This window comes from Anolis carolinensis, chromosome 1 (assembly GCF_035594765.1).
Source record: "Anolis carolinensis isolate JA03-04 chromosome 1, rAnoCar3.1.pri, whole genome shotgun sequence".
In the NCBI taxonomy this organism is placed as follows: Eukaryota; Metazoa; Chordata; class Lepidosauria; order Squamata; family Dactyloidae; genus Anolis; species Anolis carolinensis.
The window spans coordinates 42,495,312-42,518,137 of NC_085841.1; the positions used below are offsets into that span (position 1 = coordinate 42,495,312).

The following is a 22,826-nucleotide window of genomic DNA, read 5'->3' on the forward strand; positions in this document are numbered from 1 at the left end:
TTTTTGAGGTCCTTGATCATTTTTGTTGTCCCTTCTGTATCCTTGCTAGTATTACAACACTTGTTTTCATGTGCACTAACACAAACTATCCACAATATTTCAAACACGGTGAAGAAAACTTATCATGATGAACGACCTATTAGCCTATAAAAAGTGCTGCAAGAGCATCTGTTGTATTTTAATTATCTTTCTCAAAATGCCTAAAACAAGCATTTGGAGAAAGTTTTCACATGCTTCTGCATAAGCACTTCCCTCATTCTAGTCAACTTGGAATGTGCTGGCTGGCAGGGAATTTTGTTGACATTCTTTTGATTATGTTGGGGGGAAAAAATCATTGCCACACAATGCTACAAGATCCATATAAAATTTCTGGTGCAAAGGTCAGCATAAATGGCCTTCATATAAATGAATGCAATGAGTACATATAGGTTTTTTTTGGTGCTTTAAAAAGGCACAAGATTGTCACACATACACAATTCCAACTTTGACACCAGGAAGAGGGCAGGGTCCTTGAAGGCAGCAAATACATTTAAAGAATGTTTGATGGGATATTGTTAAACATTCAACACAATGTCATAGTTCTCCCTTGGACATTGTGTTACTGCTCCTTCTTAACAACTGCTGTTTAATCGGTGTCTCCTCTTCCTATTTGGTCCAGGACACAACAACAAATCAAAGCTGTCTTACTCTGCCAGATGTGTGGGGCATGATAGCCTGCTATCCAGAAACAGCTGTCTCAAGGGTAAAGGGTCCATTACTTCCACCAGGTTAACCAACACTTTAGGCACCTGTTGAGAAAATGAAGTATCCCCGGTTATTTATTCAACAATATAAGATATACAGAATTTGTATCTCATCTAAAGCAACAGTCAAAGTTCATTAATTTATCATCTTGTTTGACCTTAACCTGTGTTTCTCCCAACAACCATATCCTTCATAGGCAATGACAGTGTTGCTGCGAATATGTCAGTTACTTGCAAGATGTAGTACCCGCCAATAATTAGCATTTCCATGAAACCACTCTACTTTTACACCATATTTCATGGCTTATTTAAGCATGGGACATCCTTTGCTTTGCATCTGTTATATATTCTCTAGGTGGCATTCTTTTGTTGCTGAAAAAGTCCCTGCTCAGAGATTCATACTGTTGCTAGGGGCCTTTACATGCATTCAAGGAAAAAGCATGCCAAGGCTAAATTTTCCTTTGTAGAAAATTTTCACAAGCTACTACAGGGTGAGGCTAACACTTCCTCATGAAGTAGGCTACAAGCAGGGAAAGATGAAGGGGATAGGTAGCCTTAGTGCAAGACTGAAGTATAGAAGGAGGAAGAGAGGAAGGCACTGTCTATAAAAATGTTTTTTAAAGCCAAGATTATGAACTGAATGGGGGAGCAGTTCTTCAAAGAGAAAACTGGATAGAACTAAGTGACTGGGATATTTCTGTTTTGTTGAAATGTAGCTGAAAAAATGTCAGAAGTCCCTTTTCAATTAATGAATGTGCCATGGCTACTGGATAGTGAAATACGACACATACAATCTATCTATCCCTTCATAAGTGCTTTCAAAGGCATCACCAGATTCATTAATAAGATTTGCTAGTTATGCCTATTCAATGAGTCTCAGAGTACATCGGCTCACACAGTAGGGAAATAATCCATAAATAAAACATGAAATGCAAAAAATTACTTCTGGTCAGAGATGCGTTTCTGGAGGGTGATGTTTTCTACATAGAAATAGCAGCAAAAAGCCTGAAATCCATCATTCTCTGTACTCTTTATAATTTGCTTTACAACATCCCCTCATTTGCTTCCATTGTAATCCTGATTATATGCCAGACATGATGTTTACCTTTATAAAAATACTGCTAGACCACCAGGTTTTCTTCAGGCAAGGATAGAGTAATTTGTAGCCAGGGGATGTGTACTCCTATTTGTCTACTGAAAGTGCACTCCTATTTGTCTACTGAAAATAGGACCTGCTAGTTGAGAAAGTGTACTCCTACTTGTCTACTGAAAGTAGGACCTGCTAGAAGTTTCTGTGTCAAGAATAAGCTATTGATTGGGATATACTTCCTACACTTGCATGCAGAATGTAGTTTGGCTCTGTTCTGGATTGAGAAGGATCTTCTCCAAATCTTGGGTTGTGTTGAAAATGGCAGTAGGTCTTAGAGTTACATTTCTGAGTTATAGGCAATATCAGGTCATAAAATCATAGAGGGTTGGAGGGGATTGTAAAGGCCATGCAGTCCAATCCCCCGTCATAAAAGAATACCGAATTATTTAACTAACGTACCAGTGTGAGATGGTCCTCCAACCTCTGTTTAAAGACCTCCAATGAAGGAGAGTCAAACACACCAAGGCAGCCTGTTCCACTGTTGAACAAGTCTTATAGGCTCATCATAAAAGTGGAGCTCAGGAGTCACAATATATAATGGGTGAGAGGAGGAGGAGGAAGGACTGCCCCAAATAGATCCCATGGTTCCAATATTCCATCTAGCAAAAGTAGATTTGCAGTATAGCAATATGAATTTCTTTTGGGGATGGACAGATAAAGGAATATTTCAATATCTTAATAACCATATAATCAGAGCTTAGAGATCACTTTTGAAGACTGCATTGATTTAATTATGATAATATTTGTGAAAACATTTCATTTTCTACGCAGTAAAATTGAATATTTTCACAGATATGATAAAATGTGATCACAATGTGTGTGTGTGTGTGTGTATGTAAGTGCGCGCACGTGCCTTCAAGCTGCCTGCCAATTTATAGTGACCATTTATAGGGCTTTCTAAGGCAAGGAATACTCAGAGATGGTTTTCCCAGTTTCTTCCTTTGAATTATAGACTACAGCACCTGGTATTCGATGTCAGTCTCCCATTCAAATACCAAGCAGACCTGGCCCTGTTCAGCTTCCAAGATAAGATGGGATCTGGTGGCTCTAGAGCAGGCATGGGCAAACTTCACCACTCTAGGTGTTTTGGATTTCAACTCCCACAATTGTGGGAGGTGAAGTCCAAAAAACCTGGAGGGCCAAAGTTTGCCCATGCCGGCTCTAGAGTATTTAGGCCCCATGAGACAATGGCACACAGTAAATAATATGTTCTAGTTGTACTGCTGAACAGTGGTCTCAGTGCATCCAAAAAAGGCAACAGTATTTTGACTGATTGTGCAGCAAAGCACAATCATGGACAAAGTGAAAATATGTTCTACCAACCTACCTCTGCATGAAGAAGGTCAAGTGCTTCTTTAACATGAGTTGAAAAGTTTGCAGCTGAATAGTGATTCTAATAAACAACAAGGGAATGAAAGAGGTTACTGATTCTATAAAAGAGAACATGAAAAAATTGCTACACAAACTGCATTTAATAATGACACGAAACTACTGTTATTCATTTCTACATTTGTAAACATAGCACTGAGTACACATTACTAAATCAGAAATAAGCCTGGTGCTAATGAGTTCTTGTAAGAGTTGCAGTAAAAGGAGTACTCATGACATGATCTTAGAAAAGTTACTTTGTTGGATTACAACTTCCAGAAGGTTAAATGTCAGAAAATGGACTTTCTGAGAATCGTAAGTCCAAAAGAATAACATTTTCAAGTATCTATCTTGATTATTGCAAAAGGAACTATAATTATTTTCCTGAGAAAGTATATATAGTGGTTCCTTGGTATCTGAAGAAGCTTGGTTCCAGGCCTCACTGTGGATACCAAAATCCATGGATGTTCAAACCCCATTATATATGGCATAGTAAAGTGGTACTCTTTATATAAACTGGCCAAATCAAGTTTTGCTTTTTGGAATTTTTTTGAAAAATATTTCAAAGTTGCGGATAGTTGAATCCATGAACAGAGCAACTGTGGATATGGAGGACCAACTGAACAGATGTAAGAATCTGCCCATTTCAAAAGTTTGCCCAAGACCTGAGGAAGCAACATGACTGGGGACAGAGTGGGTAGAACTGTTCACATTTTCACACACCCCTTCTATGTGTTGATGAATGTAACTTTTAGACAACTTGAAAAGGTCACACAATCTGTCACCTGAGATAACAGACCTTGACAGGCAGAAATATCTCTGATCTCTGGTATGCCATAGCCTTCAATTCATGAAGTACACATATATAGAAATGTAACAGTTCTCAATTAAGTCAAAAAAGGGTGTAAGAGAGCGGGGAAAATAAATAAAAGGATGGAGATTATTTTTAACTGGATTTGGTTGAAACTGGCATGTAGTCATCATGCTTTGGAAACATAATAGGATATCAGTAATTAGCACTCTGTTTTTTTTTAATGGTCCACTCAAAAATTTGTATGAGCAAAGAGACTGTATGTTTAACTGTTTTCTTTCATGACAAGGAACTACACCTTGTGAGATAATTGTCCTATCTTATGGTACTTGGGGAAATTAGTTGGGTCACTCTCCTTTCCTAACAATGTTGAATCACAAATTCCATTGTCCCAAGAATTAATTCAATACCTAAACTTCTGATATCCATTCCCTCTTACCAGTATGTTCATGTTTTAACTAAAAGTAGAGGAATCCTACCCTTATTTTTATATGTTTCTAGTGCTTTTGAAATTACTGAGGGGCCCCAAAGAGCTGCATAAATTAAGGAGATTTATCATTGCTTGTTTCACAACCTCATGGCCAGGAGAGTGGGAAAGAGAACATATCTCCTTCAACTTCAAATTAAGACCTTGTTCTCACCCCAGAATTGTATTTCAGAAGGAATGAAAATCCATTTTCAGTCCCAACTGCCACTGTACTGGCTTTGGATGGATTGAAGAGGCAGACACAGCTCCTTCATGCCTAGGCCCAGACACAGATAAAAACCTCCTTCCATCCCAACTGCCACTGCACTGATCTTGGACAGCGAAAAGCAGAAGGTAGCATAGCTCCATCATACCTACCCCCATAAGTATATGAACAGCCTTCCTTCCATCCCAACTGCCACTGTGTCCTCAGAAGAAGAGAAAAAAGGCAGTATCTGCTGTATTTGATCCCCTCCCACACTGCCAATTCCCTTTTCCTTTTGGGTTATGTCTATCTAAATTATAGATTATGTCTGAGGGTAGAGAGTTGTTTTATTGTTAATTTATTTGTAAAGCACAGTGTATATTAATGGTTTTAAACAAATAAATGATGATGATGATGATGATCATCATTTTTTTCTGTGGAGCAGAACCTCCAGCCAAGTGATGCAGACAGCACTAGGAGTAGGAACATCGGCTATAGATGATTGTCTTTTTATAACAACAGAGAAATGTCTTTAATGATTCCTTTTAAAGCTCTATCTTGGTCTTCATTCAGTATGAGAGGCCTTCCAGAACATTTCCATAACTCACCATATCTTTGCAATAGTTGCACAGATCATTGACTCCAATAAATACAGTTATGACCTTCCAGTCAGTGTCAAATTTGATTCTCTAATAAAGAAAAGAAAATATATGTATAATTTCTGATTTATTGATACACATTAGCAGAAGGCTGTTCAGCTATAACTTCAGAAAAGCAAAGTCTGGAACTATTTAGACAATGATAAATAAGCAACTTTCCTGAATATCTGCCAACTTACCAAGTCGCTTTTCATTAATTTCACAAGTTGTTTCACTTGGTCTGGCAAATCCCTGAAAAAAATGGACAAATAGTTAATCAAGAAGGCTGTGCACATTTATCGATCCATAGTTATTAAAAAGTCTGTAGTTAGAAATGCATATTCCCCCTTTACTAACAGAGAACAGTTGTTCCAAACAGGTTATTTCTCAGCCTGACCTAATAAATCATTCAATCCATACCAAACTCAAATCTTTCTGAACTAAAACAATGCAGGTGAGAATATATGGGGGTTGTGCTTAAACATATCTAAAAGGATTCAGACTAGGTAAAGAACTGTTATTGTTTCAGTTAGTTTTTATAATATTATACTGAGATTGTCTTATCCAGTGCTTTGATTTGTTATTTGTTGTTTTCAGCATTGAATATTTTCCTCTTTGTTATTTTGTTGGAAACCTCCCTGAGTCCCCTCGGGGAGATAAGGCGGGTTATAAATAATAATAATAATAATAATAATAATAATAATAATAATAATAATAAATACAGAACCATTTAAACTACATTGCTGTTGTTTGCAACTGAGCTAGCAAAAGAGTGATGAAAAAGGATGTAAGCCAGTGATTCATGGTTGCTGAATAGTGGTCAGTGACTCATTTCTGCCATCAAAGGAGTCCTCAAAGTCCGCACACATGACCAGACCCAGTGGAAATGTGCACTCTGAAAAACAACCACTTGTTCAAATATCCTGTGTAAAGTGCAGTTTAACAGTATGTCTCTCTTTGTGTGAAACATCTTTCTGAAAATTGTAGAAGATGTAGCACAAATGATAGCTTTTTGTCAAGCCTTTTACTGAAATTTTTTAAAAGGAGAAAGAAAGATAATTGATTATTTGAACTTTTAAAAAAACCCAGATTGAAGACAGGAACAAAGTGACAACGGTGGCTCAAACTGATACACTAGATGCCGTGGTTTGATGCTCTTGTAGCTGATTGCAGAAATGGTACAAAGTGCCATGGAAAACAGAAGAGGAATAAAAATATCTGGCTTTTTGTTAAGGTCCAGAGCTTCCACAACAGTGGGGGTAATAAGACATTTCAAATGCCACCTTGGGTAAAACTGATTTACATTAGCTGGAAACTAGCTTCATATCACTAGAGATAAATAGGGAGATGAGGTGAGATAATTCCTTTCTTCCTGGGCGGTTGTATGGAAATCCAGGAATCATATCAAGCTTGCCTTATCTCTACCAGATAAGGCCTCAAATAAAATGTGGTGGAAATTACTTCTAATATATGTGTCTTTGAGAGTTCAGGGACATCACCATAGTATCTATGTACATAAAAGCAACAAATAAGACAGAGGAAGAAGGAAGCACCCGCTATTTCTCACTGTGCTAGATCGTACTGAACAGATGTTTAAAAAGAAGTAAAAATTTATTCCATACTTCTTTGAAATAGATGCAGAATATAAAATGTTAAGGGTCCACTCCTCTTTATACTAAGTTTGAGGGAGAGATTCCATTGCATTGGGGGAGCAGTTATGCCAAAACCCATAATTTACAACAATTCTGGAGATTCCAGTGTTTGGAAGCCAAAGTGGAGGTAGTAGGAATAACAGTGATACCAATAGCATACTACTTTTTGAGTAATAAGGATATAATATACTTATATACTTACCCCTCCTCCCCCCACATCTTTTAATGTTGGTGTTAAAACATAAGGAGGGGACTCATTACTAGTTACATGGAGTAAAATTGGAGCAATTTTATTCATGGTTCCTAAAACTGTGTTTTTAAAAGTATCTTTGGGGGGGGGGGGCAGGCTGAACATTTGGGAGCTATATTTCTATTTTTGAGGCTTTAAAAACAAAACCACATTTTAACCATATGCATCATTAACTTCACATTGTTAAATAATGTGTAATCTTAATTCAAATGCTCCATGTACCCAAAATACACTAGGGAAAGTGTTACGATTTTTTCCCCCCCAATGTTCCAAACTGTCAAAATTTCCTAGTTTGTAAATGAAACAACAACTGGCCTGAAGAAAAAAGGATTTTTTTACATACGACAATTTTAATAATTTTTGAGGAGTCTGAAAATGTTTTATATCACCAGTATTACCCAAGGCACGCATGCACAAAACCACAAACTCCAAGGCATTAGATGAAGGCAAGCCACCTCCATCTAATGACTTGGATGAAAAAAAAACCCCACAAGCATTCAATATCTTACTATCAGAAACGACAAGATCCTGAATACTTTTGGACAACCTGCTTTTGTAATGAACGAACATGAATGCTTCTCATTTGCTGTATGGATATGTTGATGATCTTCCCCAAGATAGGATTTCAATTACAGATATCTCATTTTCCTTGGGACACTCGTCCTTGCAACTACTGTGCATCTACTGTTAATCTCAGCACTGTTCCTACCATACACTAAGCACAGCCAGCACTGAAACAATGAGCCCTATTTGCCTCAATAAGGCATACATAACAGCACATTCAGGCCCTATTGACATGACACAATAATAGTACTGTGGTCCCATTTTAACGGCAGTGGTTTTTTCTTATGGAATCCTGGGATCTGCAGTTTAGATATGGGTGTTTACAAATCTCAGCCAGAGAGTTGAAGCATCTCAACAAATTACAAATGCCAGGGTTTCATATGTTAGGGCCATGTTAGTTAAATTGAAATATAGTGTAACAGTGCAATGTGAAAGGGGCGCTAAAGATGTTTCTCACGTTCACTATGTATGGATTGGAGATAATGATAGGGAGCAATATATTCCAGATGTATTTTTATTACACTTCTAGTAGTTATTTGATAATATCCTTGGGTTTACCCAACCCCCAGTTTCTTCCCAGTCCTGCTATTTTAAGGGAATGCCTTGAAGACCCCAATATCAGTAAGTCCCATTGAGGTAGTATACAAATTAGTGTGCAGAAGGACATACTCCGCCTTTGCTCCTGGAACTGCTTGATTAAGAAAGGCATTCATGTCACTTGGGCCACCCTTGTTAGTTGAGTAACCAGTGAGGTGGGTGTTGAACTCCCGCAAGATGTCTGAAAGAAAAGGGAAACTATAAGAAAAAAAATTACGAAGACCTATGTCAAGGCCTGAATATAGTGAAGGCACCATCTGATCTTGAAAACTAGAGAGGTCAGGCATGATTAATATTTGGATGGGATGCTGCTAAGGAATACTGGTGCAGTAGGCTATATTTCAAGAAAGGTAATAGAAAACTACCTCCAGGTATTCCTTGTACAAGGAAACAAAATACAGTTCTTGTGGTTTCCATAGGACAGGCAAATTACAAGTTGGAGGAAACCCTTGGGCTACCCAGTCCAACCTTCTACCATGCAGGAATACATAATAAAAACACTCAATAGATAGCAATCTATCCTGTTTAAAAACTTTCAGAGGAGACTCCGCCACACTCCTAAGCCACATTTTCCACTGTCAAATAGTTCCTACTTGAAGGGACACACACACACAAAAACTTACTTCATAATTACTTGGTGGCTTCTAAGTTCTCTACAAACCTTCTTGGGTCTCTTAATGGTTTTTGTCCCTAACATTATACTTTTCATAGTCTAGGTTTTACATAAGAGGCTATATCGGCTCACTAGGAAACATGAGGTCGGTCACATTCTCATAATTACCAGACAAATGTAGAGGTAACAGTCAGCCTGATATCATTACACCATTTATTGATTGGCTCTATGCTCAACTGCATCAGACATAGCAAGTTCTGGTGATGGGGAATTATTCTCTGTTGGCACTCTAGCTGGTGCTGCATTTCTGTCCTATAGCAGGCGGGAATGACTGGAAGGCTTAGAAGAAATAACTGGATATCTAAAGCCTGAGGTGGTTGACTCACCCTGCTACCAGTAGGACTGTCCCTGTCATACACTCTTCATATAGCAACTGGTGCATAAGAATATTTCTGTGGATTTATTAGAAATATATAATAGCAGGTGGTGGGTCACATCTCCCAGTGTTTCTTGATTCATTGCTCTTTATGGCAATATACAGAAGAAGAACCTTTTATTTTTATGCTCTGTGACTGCAGAGAGGCAAATCTTTTACTTACTAGGCAAAGTTGTGACACTCTGTAATGAAGCATCTCCTCCAATGCTGCAGTAAGGAAAAACAAACAAACAAAAAGGAAGGAAGAAAATAAAAAGAAGCAGGCACTGAGATGCAGTTCCCAAAGGTAGTTGCATTTCCCAAAGGGAACTGATGGCCAACAACAAAAGATAAATTCTACACTTCTGCAAAAACAAAAAACAAAAACCATTACATGTAGTTTGATATTAGGAATTTAGAGGTATTGACTACCTTGGGGAAAGAGGAAGAATGTGGTAGCAAGGGCTGAGGATGGAAATATTACTTTTTTTGGACCACAACTCCCATATGAATTATTACAGGGAGTTCTCATCATCATCATCATCATCATCATCATCATCATCATCATCATCATCATCATCATCACCAATGGACTTCAGTTCCCATTAACCTAATCCAACTTGGCTAATGATGAGTGATGACTGGAAAAGTATCTAGGACATATATGAGAACATGTATTTGCTAATGTTAGTTGGAAATATGGACCTGTAAAGAACACAAAGGGAATATTTTACTCTAGAGCATTCCAGATCGCCAGCGCTCTACAAAACAAAGAAAGTAAAAGTAAAAGGAGTCCTGTGTAACTTCCAGTCTAACCAAATAAATTCAACATAAGCTCTTGTGGTTAATAGCCCTCCTCTATTGCAGAAAATGGAATATAGTGCATGAACACTTACATTCAACTAAACTGGTGAAACTGAAACCTGCCAAAAGACTGCACTTACCTCTCCTCACACTATACTGAGAACAGATTAGCACAGTTGTCTTTGAAAACTCTATATAATAACTGTCATGGATCCAGAGCAACACTTTCTTCTAGAAGTTAACTGTAGATTTGTGCTTGAGGCGAGTTCCCTAGAGAGAACACTTTTCTAGCCATTTGTAGGTCCCCCAGCAGGATTCTTTGGACAATGTCACTAGAAGTTGACCACAAAATTGTGCTGGAGGATCTAGAGATTCCTAAATAGGTGGGTGAAGGGATGTTTTTTCACTTAAGGTTTTTCCATTTTTGAGGGGTTATGTACCTCTAGCCCTCACGGAAGCAAAGAACCTATGGTTATTTCTAAAAGTATGGTCTGGTAATCCTGAGAAAAAGGAAAACTTTATTTGGATGCAAAGGGTGGGGTGGGGTGGGGTTAATATGACTTTCCTTCTTGACGTAGACCAAAACCTCAAATTTTAAACAATAAGTAGCTCTCTCTTTGCCAGGAACCCTGACATTAAATTTCTACAGCAGCCATGGCTATTTTAGCTGGGGAAAATTGAGTTATTTCTACTTTTTGTTATTCGTGCACAAGTTTATACTTGGAAATATTGACAAAGCATTGAGACATGGAGGGCAGTTCTTCTAGAGAGGTAAGCAATTGCTGTGGACCCAGGTGCCAATTTACTCTTTTAGGGACTTTTAAAATATAAAATTCATGAACTGACCACTCCATTAAGATGAATTGTGGAGTTTATTTTGTTTATTCTTACAGCTTTCCTCCCTCCCTTCCTTCAATTTATCTACTTATCTATTCATGCATGTAACTGAAGTGTTTAAAGCAGCACAGAGACAGTTACCTACCTCCAAGACAGACCACGATACTGTGTAATCATATCCAATATGTCATTTGGTTTTGAGCCAACACCATTACCAGCCTGCTTAGGAAAGACCAAAAAGAGAGAGAAGAATTGAGCTATGTATGTTTTGATTTATCTTTGTTGTTCTTACAGAAACTGCCCTTTTAAGGCTTTAGCTCCTGAAATGTAGGCAGCTAACCTTTTAGTTAGAGGATCATGTTATCGTTAAACAGGCTCCTCTGTGTGACATTTTGAAATCTCTAAAATTGTTGCTGGACAGCATGTTCTGTCAACTGGATTTACGACTCATGAAGTAGTATTTTAAAAACATTATCAGCATGATTTAAGATTAACTGGACAATAAACTGAGAAATTAATTGATAAGTATCTCACAATCAGGTCAGTGAACTTTTACGCTACATTGCCCCATGTTTACTGTAAACAAGAGAAACCTGATAAAGCAGTATGGTCTTGGTACATGTGTATAAATCTCTTGTTGCATCAGAAGATAAGCTTAGTGGAAACTGGCTAGATGTGAAGATAAAAAGGGAGAATTATGCAACAATTCAACTGTGCATACTGATAATGATGTCTGGACAAGTACATGCCAAACTACCTTCAGTCACTGCAGACACATATGCTAGTGAGAGTCCTGCATGTGACAAATCAGTGAAATATCCCAGGTACCATAGTCAGAGAGATGTCCCAAGGAGCAAAAAAACTGTCATTCAAATGTTCTGCAGTGTGCCTGGGGATAAGTATCTGCCCCTGGGATTGTCAAAAAAAAAAAAAAGCAAATCTGGAGGGGGCCAGTAGTCCATTTCTGATTTTGAAAAAAGAGGTTATTAAAATATTAAACAATTCAGTGGAACCTTAGCATCTATTTAAAAAGCCATTCAACAGGAGTGAGCAGAAAAATAACAAGTATCGGAAAAATGGAGGAGCTCTGGGGCTACATGTAGTTCTAGCATCACATGCTGCTCATCCATAATCTAAATCAAGGGTTCACTTTAACCCCACTTGCTGCCTCATAGATCTTTAAAGACTTTGGAACTCGCAAAAAAAATGCTCCAAAATGTCCTGAAATGTTCCTTGGGGTCAGGGGTTATTTTTGTCTTATATTCAACCACCTCAGGCTTGGAGAGGAGTTTTTAAATAGCAAGAAGTGAGCAGATGTCTCTTCCTGTTCACTTTTGTTTTTATTTTTTTAAAAGACTTCTCCATGGTCTACATTGGCTGGAAGAGGACTTAAAACATGGCAATAATGCCCAAATGAGTTGGCAAAATTTTTGAACCCTAGTGAGCTCTGAGCCCCCAAAAATGTCCCTGCAGAGGTGGGACATGTTACCTCTCTAAGAAAACAAAGTTATCTTGTATGTCAAAATGATTACAGTCTGCTCCGTATTCGTGAAATGGACTGAGCTCATTTGCAAACCAAGTCACCAACTATGACAGTTCAACTTTTTAGATATTGCATTTGCAAAAAAATCTGATACTTGTTATCTTTGTCACATCTACCACAATTTATGTGCTCATATTGCAATTGCTTCCCCTTTCTCAAGTCAAGAGTGCATCTTTAGCCCTGATGACAAGACCTGAGGTTATACAATTGTGATTTTCCCCCCTACTGGAATCAAAGCAAATCTGGGAAAAGTTTGTTCTGGGCTATATTTTCCAGAATCCCCCAGTTTTGAGGTAGATGCACCTGCCTGTCTTGTTCTAAGTACTTTATGTTGTGACCTGGGTCACCCTATATTTCCAGCATAATATAATTTTTTCACAGGTTAGTGCAGTTAGTCCCAGTGTGATCTGTCTAAACAAACAAATTGTGACTCAGCAAACAGTGAGGAGGAAATAGCAGAAGAATATTGCTTCTTACAGTCAAGGAGTCCCCTAAGGCAGCTATTACTTGCACATCAGCTGGTTTCAGGCTGTGAACTGTAAGACAAAACAGATATAGCTAAAATTAAAACAAGAAGGAAAACGGTGCTTTTTGCATCCCTGTATAAGCTAAATGAACCTCTAGTGGATTTTAATGTCTTCTTGAAGAGAGATAATAAACATGTCCAAATCCAAGGGTTGGCAAGAGGTAGGCTGGGACTGACTGGTAAATCTTTGGGTGATTAGGCGAACATTGGCAAGGATTTCTGACTGTTAAAAATAGCAGTGAAATGCCCTAAATGATGTTATTTCCAAAATAAAGGATGCTTGAGAGTAGATATTTGTGTGGGCAAGTTATCAGATGCCTGTGATAAGTTTTAATCAAATTCCTGGGTTCTTAAATTCTAAGGGCATGTCTTTCCTGCTAGAGTGATGAATCTCAGGATACTAGTAAAAAGCAAGTAATTCATTCAAGTCTAAAATGTGCCCTTTCTTACTGTGATTCATTCATCAGTTTAAATGTCTTCAATAGAATAAAACAAAGAAGGACTCTGGCAGCAAAGATGAAGCAGGATATAAGCGTAGTGTTAATGAAGAAGCTGAATACTTAAATTCCAGTTTAAAATCTTGATTACCAGGCCTCGGTTCTAAAGGGCAAGATCAAGCCATTTAAATTATGTTCAGTGTTGACATGATGAACAGTGCAGGGAGTTAGTGTTTGATATTTTTCTGGCACCCGTATGCATTTTCACATGCCAGCACTATAAATGGAATAATGTTAACAGTACTATATAATCAGCAGTATTACAACTTGGTAAAGTAGAAGGCAGCAGCAAAAGAAGGAGATTGCGTTATAGACGGAGAGACTCAATCAAGGAAGCCACAGGCCTAAGTCTACAAGGGCTGAGCAGGAGTGCTGATGATAGGGAGACTTGGAGGTCTCTCCTTTGTAGGGTCACCATAAGTCAAAGGGGGACTTGAAAGCAGGTCCAAACAAACCACAGCACTGTAACTCTGTGTGTGTGTGTGTGTGTGTGTGCATGCGCTCTGGCCTGGAGCATGAACAAGATTGCTGAGACCTGGCACTGGGCATGGGACAAGATATCCCACTGGGTCCTGAATCCTAAATTTAATAACACGCTTCATACCCTCCAGTGTTTTGCAGATGAAAATTGAGATGTGCGTGGACAAGCAAAATATGTATGTCATCAGGATGTGTTGTTTATTTGTTCAGTCGCTTCCGACTCTTCATGACTTCATGGACCAGCCCACACCAGAGCTTCCTGTCAACCATCGCCACCCCCAGCTTTTTCAAGGTCAAGCCAGTCACTTCAAGGATACCATCCATCCATCTTACTCTTGGTCGGCCCCTCTTCCTTTTTCCTTCCCTTTTCCCCAGCATCATTATCATTATCTTATCCAAGCTTTCCTGTCTTCTCATTATATGGCCAAAGTACTTCATCTTTGCTTCTAATATCCTTCCCTTCAGTGAGCAGTCTGGCATTATTTCCTAGAGTATGAACTGGTTGGATCCTCTTGTGGTCCAAGGCACTCTCAGAATTATCCTCCAACACCACAGTTCCAAAGAGTCTATCTTCCTCACTCACTTATGGTCCAGCTCTCACACCCATAGATCACTATGGGCAGTACTATTTCTTTAACTCAGCGGACCTTCGTTGCCAGTGTGATATCTCTACTCTTCACTATCTTATCAAGATTGGTCTTTGCTCTCCTCCCAAGAAGTAAACATCTTCTGATTTCCTGGCTGCAGTCTGCGTCTGCAGTAATCTTCACGCCTAGAAATATAAAGTCTGTCACTGCCTCCTCTATTTGCCAATTATCAATCAGTCTGGTTGCCACAATCTTGGGGTTTGTAAAATGTTTAACTACAACCCAGCTTTTGCACTTTCTTCTTTCACGTTGGTTATAAGGCTTTCAGCCATCAAAGATATCAATTAGGATATCAATGGTCATTAATTATAAATAACACACAAGCCATGAAAGCTATATTGATTATATGGATTTTTTAACTGATTCTATTTCAGTAGTGGTTGTTTTGCCCAATTTATATATCTGGTTACATAGTGTTATTATTGTTTTCTTGTTGATGTATTTTATTTAATGTATTATGCATTTTATGTATGGAATCGTTGTGTGCTATTTTGTAAGCTGCCACGAGTACCTTTGGGAGATGGTGGTGGTGGTGGTGGTGGGTATAAATAAAGCTTCTTTCTTTCTTTCTTTCTTTCTTTCTTTCTTTCTTTCTTTCTTTCTTTCTTTCTTTCTTTCTTTCTTTCCTTCCGTCCTTCCTTCCTTCCTTCCTTCCTTCCTTCCTTCCTTCCTTCCTTCCTTCCTTCCTTCCTTCCTTCCTTCCTTTTCCTTCCTTCCTTCCTTCCTTCCTTCCTTCCTTCCTTCCTTCCTTCCTTCCTTCCTTCCTTTCTTTCTTTAGGTTGCATTGGTTTGCTTTTACCTGAGCCTACTGGGAAGGACAAAGGTTTAGGTGTGCTATACTAAATTCCATCCAACAACCCTGGCTTGGCAGGAACAGTTCTGACTAATCCTAGGTTCTCCTATTTTTCCAGCTGCTTTTAAAATGTCTCTGTCTTTTTTCTCACACTTTCCCCTTTTATACCCAGCTTATTTCAGTTGCTACTGCTGAAGCAATGTAGAGATTTTTTTTAAAAGCTCTCAAGGAATATCCCAGACTGGATCTGCAATACAGTTTGCATCTGCATTATATGGTCAGTGTAGACCCATATAATGCAGTTTAACTGCACTGAAATGCATTATATGGATCTAGACTGACCATAAAATGCCAATTCAAATTGCACTGTTGGGCAGTGTAGATCTAGTCCCAAAGAGTTAAAGTATTTCCAGTCCCAGAAATATGACCTCTAATATAAACGTAATAAATAGCTATGAGCTTTTAGGGGCTTAAAATGCACTTGTGAGAGAATGGGAGCAGTAAGGCAGAGGAAGACTCTTTTGCTAATCTAGGCATGGTTATTATCACTTGTTGACACTTTTTTGTTGGTGCTGGTGGTAAAATTAGTGTATGTCTTAGAATCAAAGAAATAGAGTTCCATAGCTTCCAAAAATTCTCACATGGAACCTGAGGCATGTGTGGCCAAACAACACAAGTGTGGCCAAGATGGCAAAGTTATTAATGGGGAAAACCACAAAAGCTAGGAAACACTGTAGTAGTTTGCTTTTGCTTAGCCTACTGGGAAGGGCACAACTCTGCCATTTCTGTCCTTTCCCACCCCTCTTCTCTCCTCCACCCTGCAGCATTGATTGAATGTAATCATGCAAACAAAAAGCAAGTGAGACTATGAATTAGGAATCCTGTCATCCTTCAACAATTCAAATAGATAACCATTTGGGGAGAATGGGGGTTCTAGCTCAATTTAGGATTATACAACTATGCTAGCAAGTTGGAAGCTTCACTTATTAGCAAGAGTGTTTTTAAAAGACAATTGATCCAGGACACGCAATCTTGAAGTTACAGCTAATTATTTATAGCAGCTTGGTCCACAAATTACCTGAAAGGGATTTTTTTAACAAGCTGAATAAGCATACCAATGAACTAGCTGAGCAAGTATTGTGTCATCATATTTCATGGCAATATGCAAATGAATTTCAGAAAGTAAGCCAATGTTCTCACACATTGCAGTAACTGAATTGTAAACACCTGAAAGACTAATTTATTGTAACAAAAGTCTATAGTTAGAATCCATCAAATGTGAAATGTGCCTACAAAAGCTCTCCTTCAAATAAATTGGACTATGTTCCTATATCAGGGATGTTAATCTTTGCTTATTTTATTCTTGTTTACAAACAAAAGCATTTCAAAAAAAATTTCTCTGCTGGGCAAAATGATTACTTTTTGTACAAAAATTCCAGTGCTTTTTGCAAAAAGTATACCATCTAACAGGAAAATGTTGAGATTTTTTTGGAAATGAAAATTTCCTCAAAAATGAATCAATACAAAACATCTTGTGTCACTCACACATTTTTCCGAGGGTGCCTTAGTATATTAAGACATCTTTTGGTCAAGGATGTGAACCTTTGTGGATACAAGATGGCTTCTGTATAAAAAGGGGAATAAATTTCTAGACTTCATGTGAGTGTGTGAAATTGCAGGTGATAGCAAGCTTTACTGAAATTAAGAACTTCCAGCCATAGTGTCATGCTGGAGGACCTAGAAAATGCCTAGAGAAGACATATAATGTCAGACATGGATACATGAAAATGCAGCTATCTGTTTATAGGGGTCATACTGTATTCTTAACCTTCTTACTGTATAAAATTACCATTGGAATTACTGTGAAATGTTCCTAAATAATCATGCACAGAATTAGGCTCCATATGTTTTACATACAATATTATTTATACCACTTGATCCCTTCAAGGGCCATTTTAAAAATGAACTTCTGGAGATTTAGTGTAGTCTGGGGCCAGAAAAATGGTAGGTAGGGTACCCCCAAATCCCAAATCTGCCCTTCAACAGAAAATACAACAGAACCCACTTACAGTTTGATTTGATATATGTGCATGTGTTGGAACTAACCTCCTACAAAGAGACTCAGAGACCAAGCAAAATAGTTAGAGACAATCTAGTGACCAGTATACCATTTGCTGATTATTCTAGGCCTCCAGTCCTAGTTGCACTAATCATCAGTGGTACAGATTAAAATTGAACTCTGTATAATACAGCTTATATGATTTGCTACTGAGTTCTAATCCATATATTAATTCACATATTAGAACTAAATTAATTCCCATATAAGGAAACACATATACAGTGTTCCCTCACTACTTCGCGGTTTGCTTTTTGCGGATTCACTGTTTCACTGTTTTTCAATAAACTCTAAAAGACTATTATAAATCATTAAAAAATTACAATTTACAGCCTAAGGAAGGGAGGAAGGAGAAGCCAAAGGCAGAGAAAAGGAGCTCAAGTGGCAACGGGAGGAGAAGGAGGCGATTTATCAACACACAATTGGTTGATAAAGACTTAAAATAGTGTATAACTACTAAAATAATAAAATAATGTACAAATATTAAAATAAATATAGTGTCCCTACTTCGCAGATTTTCACTTATTGCGGGTGGTCCTAGAACTTAACTCCTGTGATAAGTGAGGGAACATTGTATTGTGCTACTATTAAAAATGCAGCAACATTATTATTTTGCCAGTTTAGCAAACTGATGTATATTTTCTCTGCAGAGGGGTGAGGAGAAGTAAGATTCAAATGAGACCTGATTAAAGTCTCTTCCTAATGCTAACTTAGATGTCAAACAACATCTTAAATTACCTGAAGTAGGATTGTTGATGGATGGCATTCTATCATCACATAGCAACTGGCTTCCGTAATCTTCAGTCTTCTCGTTCTGGTAAGTATAGTTGCTGTTTCTGTATGTCATCAAATATGGCTGAGTCTATGGAATAGGAATACCAAAGTCAAAATTAAAAGACGGTCCCAAGGAGCCCTCTGTAGGCAACTCTGTCTTCGAAACATGAATGATAATATTCTAGATCTGTACCTATCTAATTAATTAGGGCCAAATTGGACAAGAGAGTAGAAGACTGAGACTCAGCTTCCCATCAGGATAAAAGCATCGATTTGTGAGAGAAACTGGATTGGGATCAAGATGGTGGTGGGATGAGGATGCTTTTATTCTTCAGCCATAAGAGGTTTACACTTTTTATGCAAACCAAATTACCATCTGAATTTGTTAGTTGTCTCACACATTTACCCTGTGTGATGAAGCAGCTATTTCAGAATGGGATTTAAACTGGAAATGTGGCATGATTTTCCTTTAGTCCCATGGGACTGCTTCAATTAGTGCTTTTAAATACTTATAACTTAAAATAACAAAAAAAAAAAAGAAACCAAAAACAAACCCGAAACCAATAGTAGGTCCCAGCATCGTATATAGTTAAACTCTGGATTTCACTGTAGTAAATTCCTTTCTTGATCAAAATCTTATGGTGGATCCAAGGAACAGAAGAGTCACATTACCTTCCAATAACCACCTCATGTTCTAGCCTCTCCTGTACATATTGGGAGGTCTTACTTGGGGCAGTCAATTAAGAGAGCAGTAAAATGTCAGCCAGGCAATGTGAATTTGATCAAGAGGGAAGAAAACCAAATCATCTTGCAATTCACATTGATAAGGCACATGTGAATTGCATTCCAGATAAGGCACTGAGTTTAGAGATGTCACACTGAACTCAACTTGGAAGAAGTGAGACCTACAAGTTTTCTCTGCTTCTCATAGTAAAGCTAGCCATGCTTGCTTTTTGTGCGTATTAGACCACTGCTGCAGATATGATCCACCAGAGCTTAGAAATCACCGTACTGATTTATATGATTCACCAAAACTTGAGAAAGCTCCCAGCTATTAGATATACCAGCTGGGAATCTTTTGCGGCTTTAATCCAAATATATATTTTTCCAAGTTCTGCACCATCCACCCAAGAGTTACCACATGGAAGAGGGGAACATTTCCTTCCCATTCCATGGGATTTTTGTCTTTTAAGGGCCCCAGAAGGGGGAAAGGGTATAGTGGGGATGGCAATGCTAATTTATTCCTCCTACAGATGGATGAGGGAAAGAAAGAGATTGGACACATGTCTGTAAAACTGTGACAGGCATTAGTTAATAATGGTAAGCTTATTATTATTATTATTATATTGTAAGTCACCCTGAGTCCCCTCGGATGAGAAGGGCGGGGTATAAATGTTGTAAATAAATAAATAATAAATAATAAATAATTAAATTATACAGCTATCTCTCCGCATCTGCAAGCTTGACTTTTGTGGATTTCCTTATTTATGGATTTGATTACAATGTTCTCTCTAGGAATCTCTAGGTCCTGCAGTGCAACTCTATTCAAAAGAAGATTCACATTACCTGATTTGGACACACAAGGTTTATCTCAGTTACAAATGATCGCAGTTTTGTTTTTTTCCCAATAGGTTCCAGCTGTGTCAAAGAACAAGAAGAAAAGTGTGGTGTTGGTGGATAAAACATGCAAAAAGAACTCACTGTAAACTAAAAACCTTGAGGGAAATGTATCATAGCAGATTTATTGTTATAGCCTTCTGTAATGAAACATTATCAGATCCAACTGAATCTTTTGCTTTTGGATGTAAAAAAAAAAAAAGCAGTGCTTCTGATGGGGAAGACTGGCAGGTTCCCCCACCCTCAACATGGCAGATACGGGCACCATATCTGTGCCCATTGGCTATAACAGTTTATGTGTTTTCCAAATGCCTGCTGGGGAACAATGGTCAATGGCTTCCAGAACCTTGTGCACTCAAATCTCAGAGTGATCCTGCAAATTGCATTTGGCTTTGGTCATTTGTTTGTTTAGTAGTCCATATGTGAATTTTTATTGGGATTATAGTGCACAGAGACGGTTTACCCTTCTATCACTCAGTCCACATTTTCAGAAGAATTTTATTTCTCTGCTGCATTTAGCAATAGTAGTAATTAGATCCCATTAACAACAATGGAAAAAGCCAATATATCCCTGAATAGTCCAAATGAATTCTTATCTGGGAGACAGATTCAAATTCATTGTAAAATGACAGATGAGATTAATTTGACAAACCATCATCTCCACAGTCAGAAATAAGGTTACCTGCAGGGCAGATTTGGTCTGCTACTGCAAACATTTTATGTTTCAGTGCCTTTAAAATACTGCAGTTGTTCTTCTGTATTTTGCTTAGCTTTGGTGCCCAAAGCAAGGTATATAATAGATTTTGACTAAGGTCACCCCTTCTCACATCTCTCCTGCCCTGCCCTCAGTTATTTTTTTAGTTATTTTGTTTTGTTTTGTTTTTTTTAAGTTTTATTTCATTTTTACAGTTTTATAACTTAAAGGAAAGGGGGAAAGAGAAAAAAGGATGTGAGCCAGACAAAAATATGATATGTTGGTTATGGAGTTTTGTTAGCAAATTAAACCAACCAGGAGTCTATTATATCTCCGGGGGTGTGGAGGGAGAGGGTATTGCTATACATATTCTCTAGCAAGTTAATAAATTCCTTTTACAATATCTTCTATTCCAAAAGCAGAAGATATTGTAGAACAGGCATGGGAAAACTTGGGCCCTCCGGCTGTTTTGGACTTCAACTCCCACAATTCCTAACATATTACAGCCTATGAAGTCCAAAACACCCGGAGGGTCCAAATTTGCCCAGGCTTGTTGTAGATGGTTATTTTAGAAAATAAAACATGTGCATTATAAAACAAAAACAAGCAAATGAATGGTTACATTAAAGCAGTGGTTCTCAACCTGTGGGTCCCCAGATGTTTTGGCCTTCAACTCCCAGAAATCCTTAGAGCTGGCAAACTGGCTGGGATTTCTGGGAGTTGTAAGCCAAAACATCTGGGGACCCACAGGCTGAGAACCACTGCATTAGAGCCACTGCATAAAATTCTTGAATTACTGTCAGCCTTACGCAGGTGTCCATCAGCCAAAGCTAATAGTGAGAGACAACTAGATCTGCATGCTAGCAATGTTCATATGTCACCCATCTCTCAATGTAATCAGATTTAAGAAGATGGAGACTGGGATATGTTTATCTAGAGCAGCCTCTTACCATGTTGTTCCATAGAGCACGGGCAGCCTGGGAGTGCGCCTTCTGTTGAAAATGGAAGCAGTCTGGGGCAAAATATGAAGAATCTGGCAATCCTTCCTAGGGAAAATAGCAGGCATGCTTACTTTTAGAGTGAGCTAGGCAGGCTGAGGAGCAAAGAGAATTGTGGCACCTGAAAGACAAACATGGTGCCTTCTGTGTCATATAAGGGGTGAATCTATTCTGAACTATCCAAGATGCTGAACCTATTTGTAGGGTAGGAGGTGGGTGTTCAACTCCTTGGGTATCTCCTTTGGATTAAAGTCTAGAGAACATACACTAGCCTGCTAATATACAAATCAACAGCTGTTGGATAAAAAAATCTTGCAGCATAAACATTCAGGGACCAGTACCCAGCCCATTTAAACACCAGAGTGCAATAAGTGGTGGAATCAAATGGCCACAAAATTCAGATTGTCCAATCTGTGACATTTTGAATTTGTGTTTTTAGTTGGCAGGGGGACCATTAATTGCTCTTTTTGAATTAAACCCTTCCTAGTATCCAAACTGCTATGAAGCTTGGCATAGCCAGACTTTGACCAGATCTACTGAAATCAGTTGCACTGAATATGATCATGAGACAATACTGGCTCTCTATGTATCCTTATTCTAATATTCATAAGAAATGCATGAGAAGCAAGAATATGTTAGCTACCTCCTTTGCCATTGCTTTCCTCACATAAAAAATGAAGACAAGAATCTTTGGCTAGATATCAAAGTTTTCTATACAACTGGGAATCCTGGGTTTGCTCAGTGCAAGCCCTCTTCAGACCACTGCTCTCCATATAAGAAGAATAAGAGATGATAGTAGGATTAGCATTCCCTCTCTTTCTTTTAGAGGCATTTGTTTTATATCCTTATATCACTATGAAAGTCTGAATATATCTAGAGTGTGTGTTCATACACATGTACATGCTCACAAGCAGACTTGATTTCTATATGCATTCTTCTCTATAAACCAGGGGTAGTCCTCCAGGTATGGCTGACCTGGAGTTCCCATCATTCATAACCCTGTCCTAAGACAGATGGGTGCTGCAGTC

The 22,826-nt window shown here is 38.2% G+C and overlaps 1 protein-coding gene across 2 annotated transcripts in view; it reads right to left on the minus strand.

Annotated features, from left to right (window-relative positions):
• Positions 1-22,826, minus strand: part of plb1 (phospholipase B1) — a 106,135-nt gene that overhangs the window by 47,038 nt on the left and 36,271 nt on the right. For both annotated transcript variants that reach the window (XM_062973287.1, XM_062973279.1), the window contains 11 exons: positions 21,751-21,846; positions 20,056-20,127; positions 18,454-18,577; positions 13,134-13,192; positions 11,259-11,332; positions 9,657-9,700; positions 8,517-8,625; positions 5,582-5,633; positions 5,352-5,432; positions 3,221-3,286; positions 688-788 (listed from right to left, as the gene is read on the minus strand). In XM_062973287.1, the coding sequence (XP_062829357.1) occupies positions 688-788; positions 3,221-3,286; positions 5,352-5,432; positions 5,582-5,633; positions 8,517-8,625; positions 9,657-9,700; positions 11,259-11,332; positions 13,134-13,192; positions 18,454-18,577; positions 20,056-20,127; positions 21,751-21,846 (878 nt within the window). The remainder of the gene's footprint in view (positions 1-687; positions 789-3,220; positions 3,287-5,351; positions 5,433-5,581; positions 5,634-8,516; positions 8,626-9,656; positions 9,701-11,258; positions 11,333-13,133; positions 13,193-18,453; positions 18,578-20,055; positions 20,128-21,750; positions 21,847-22,826) is intronic.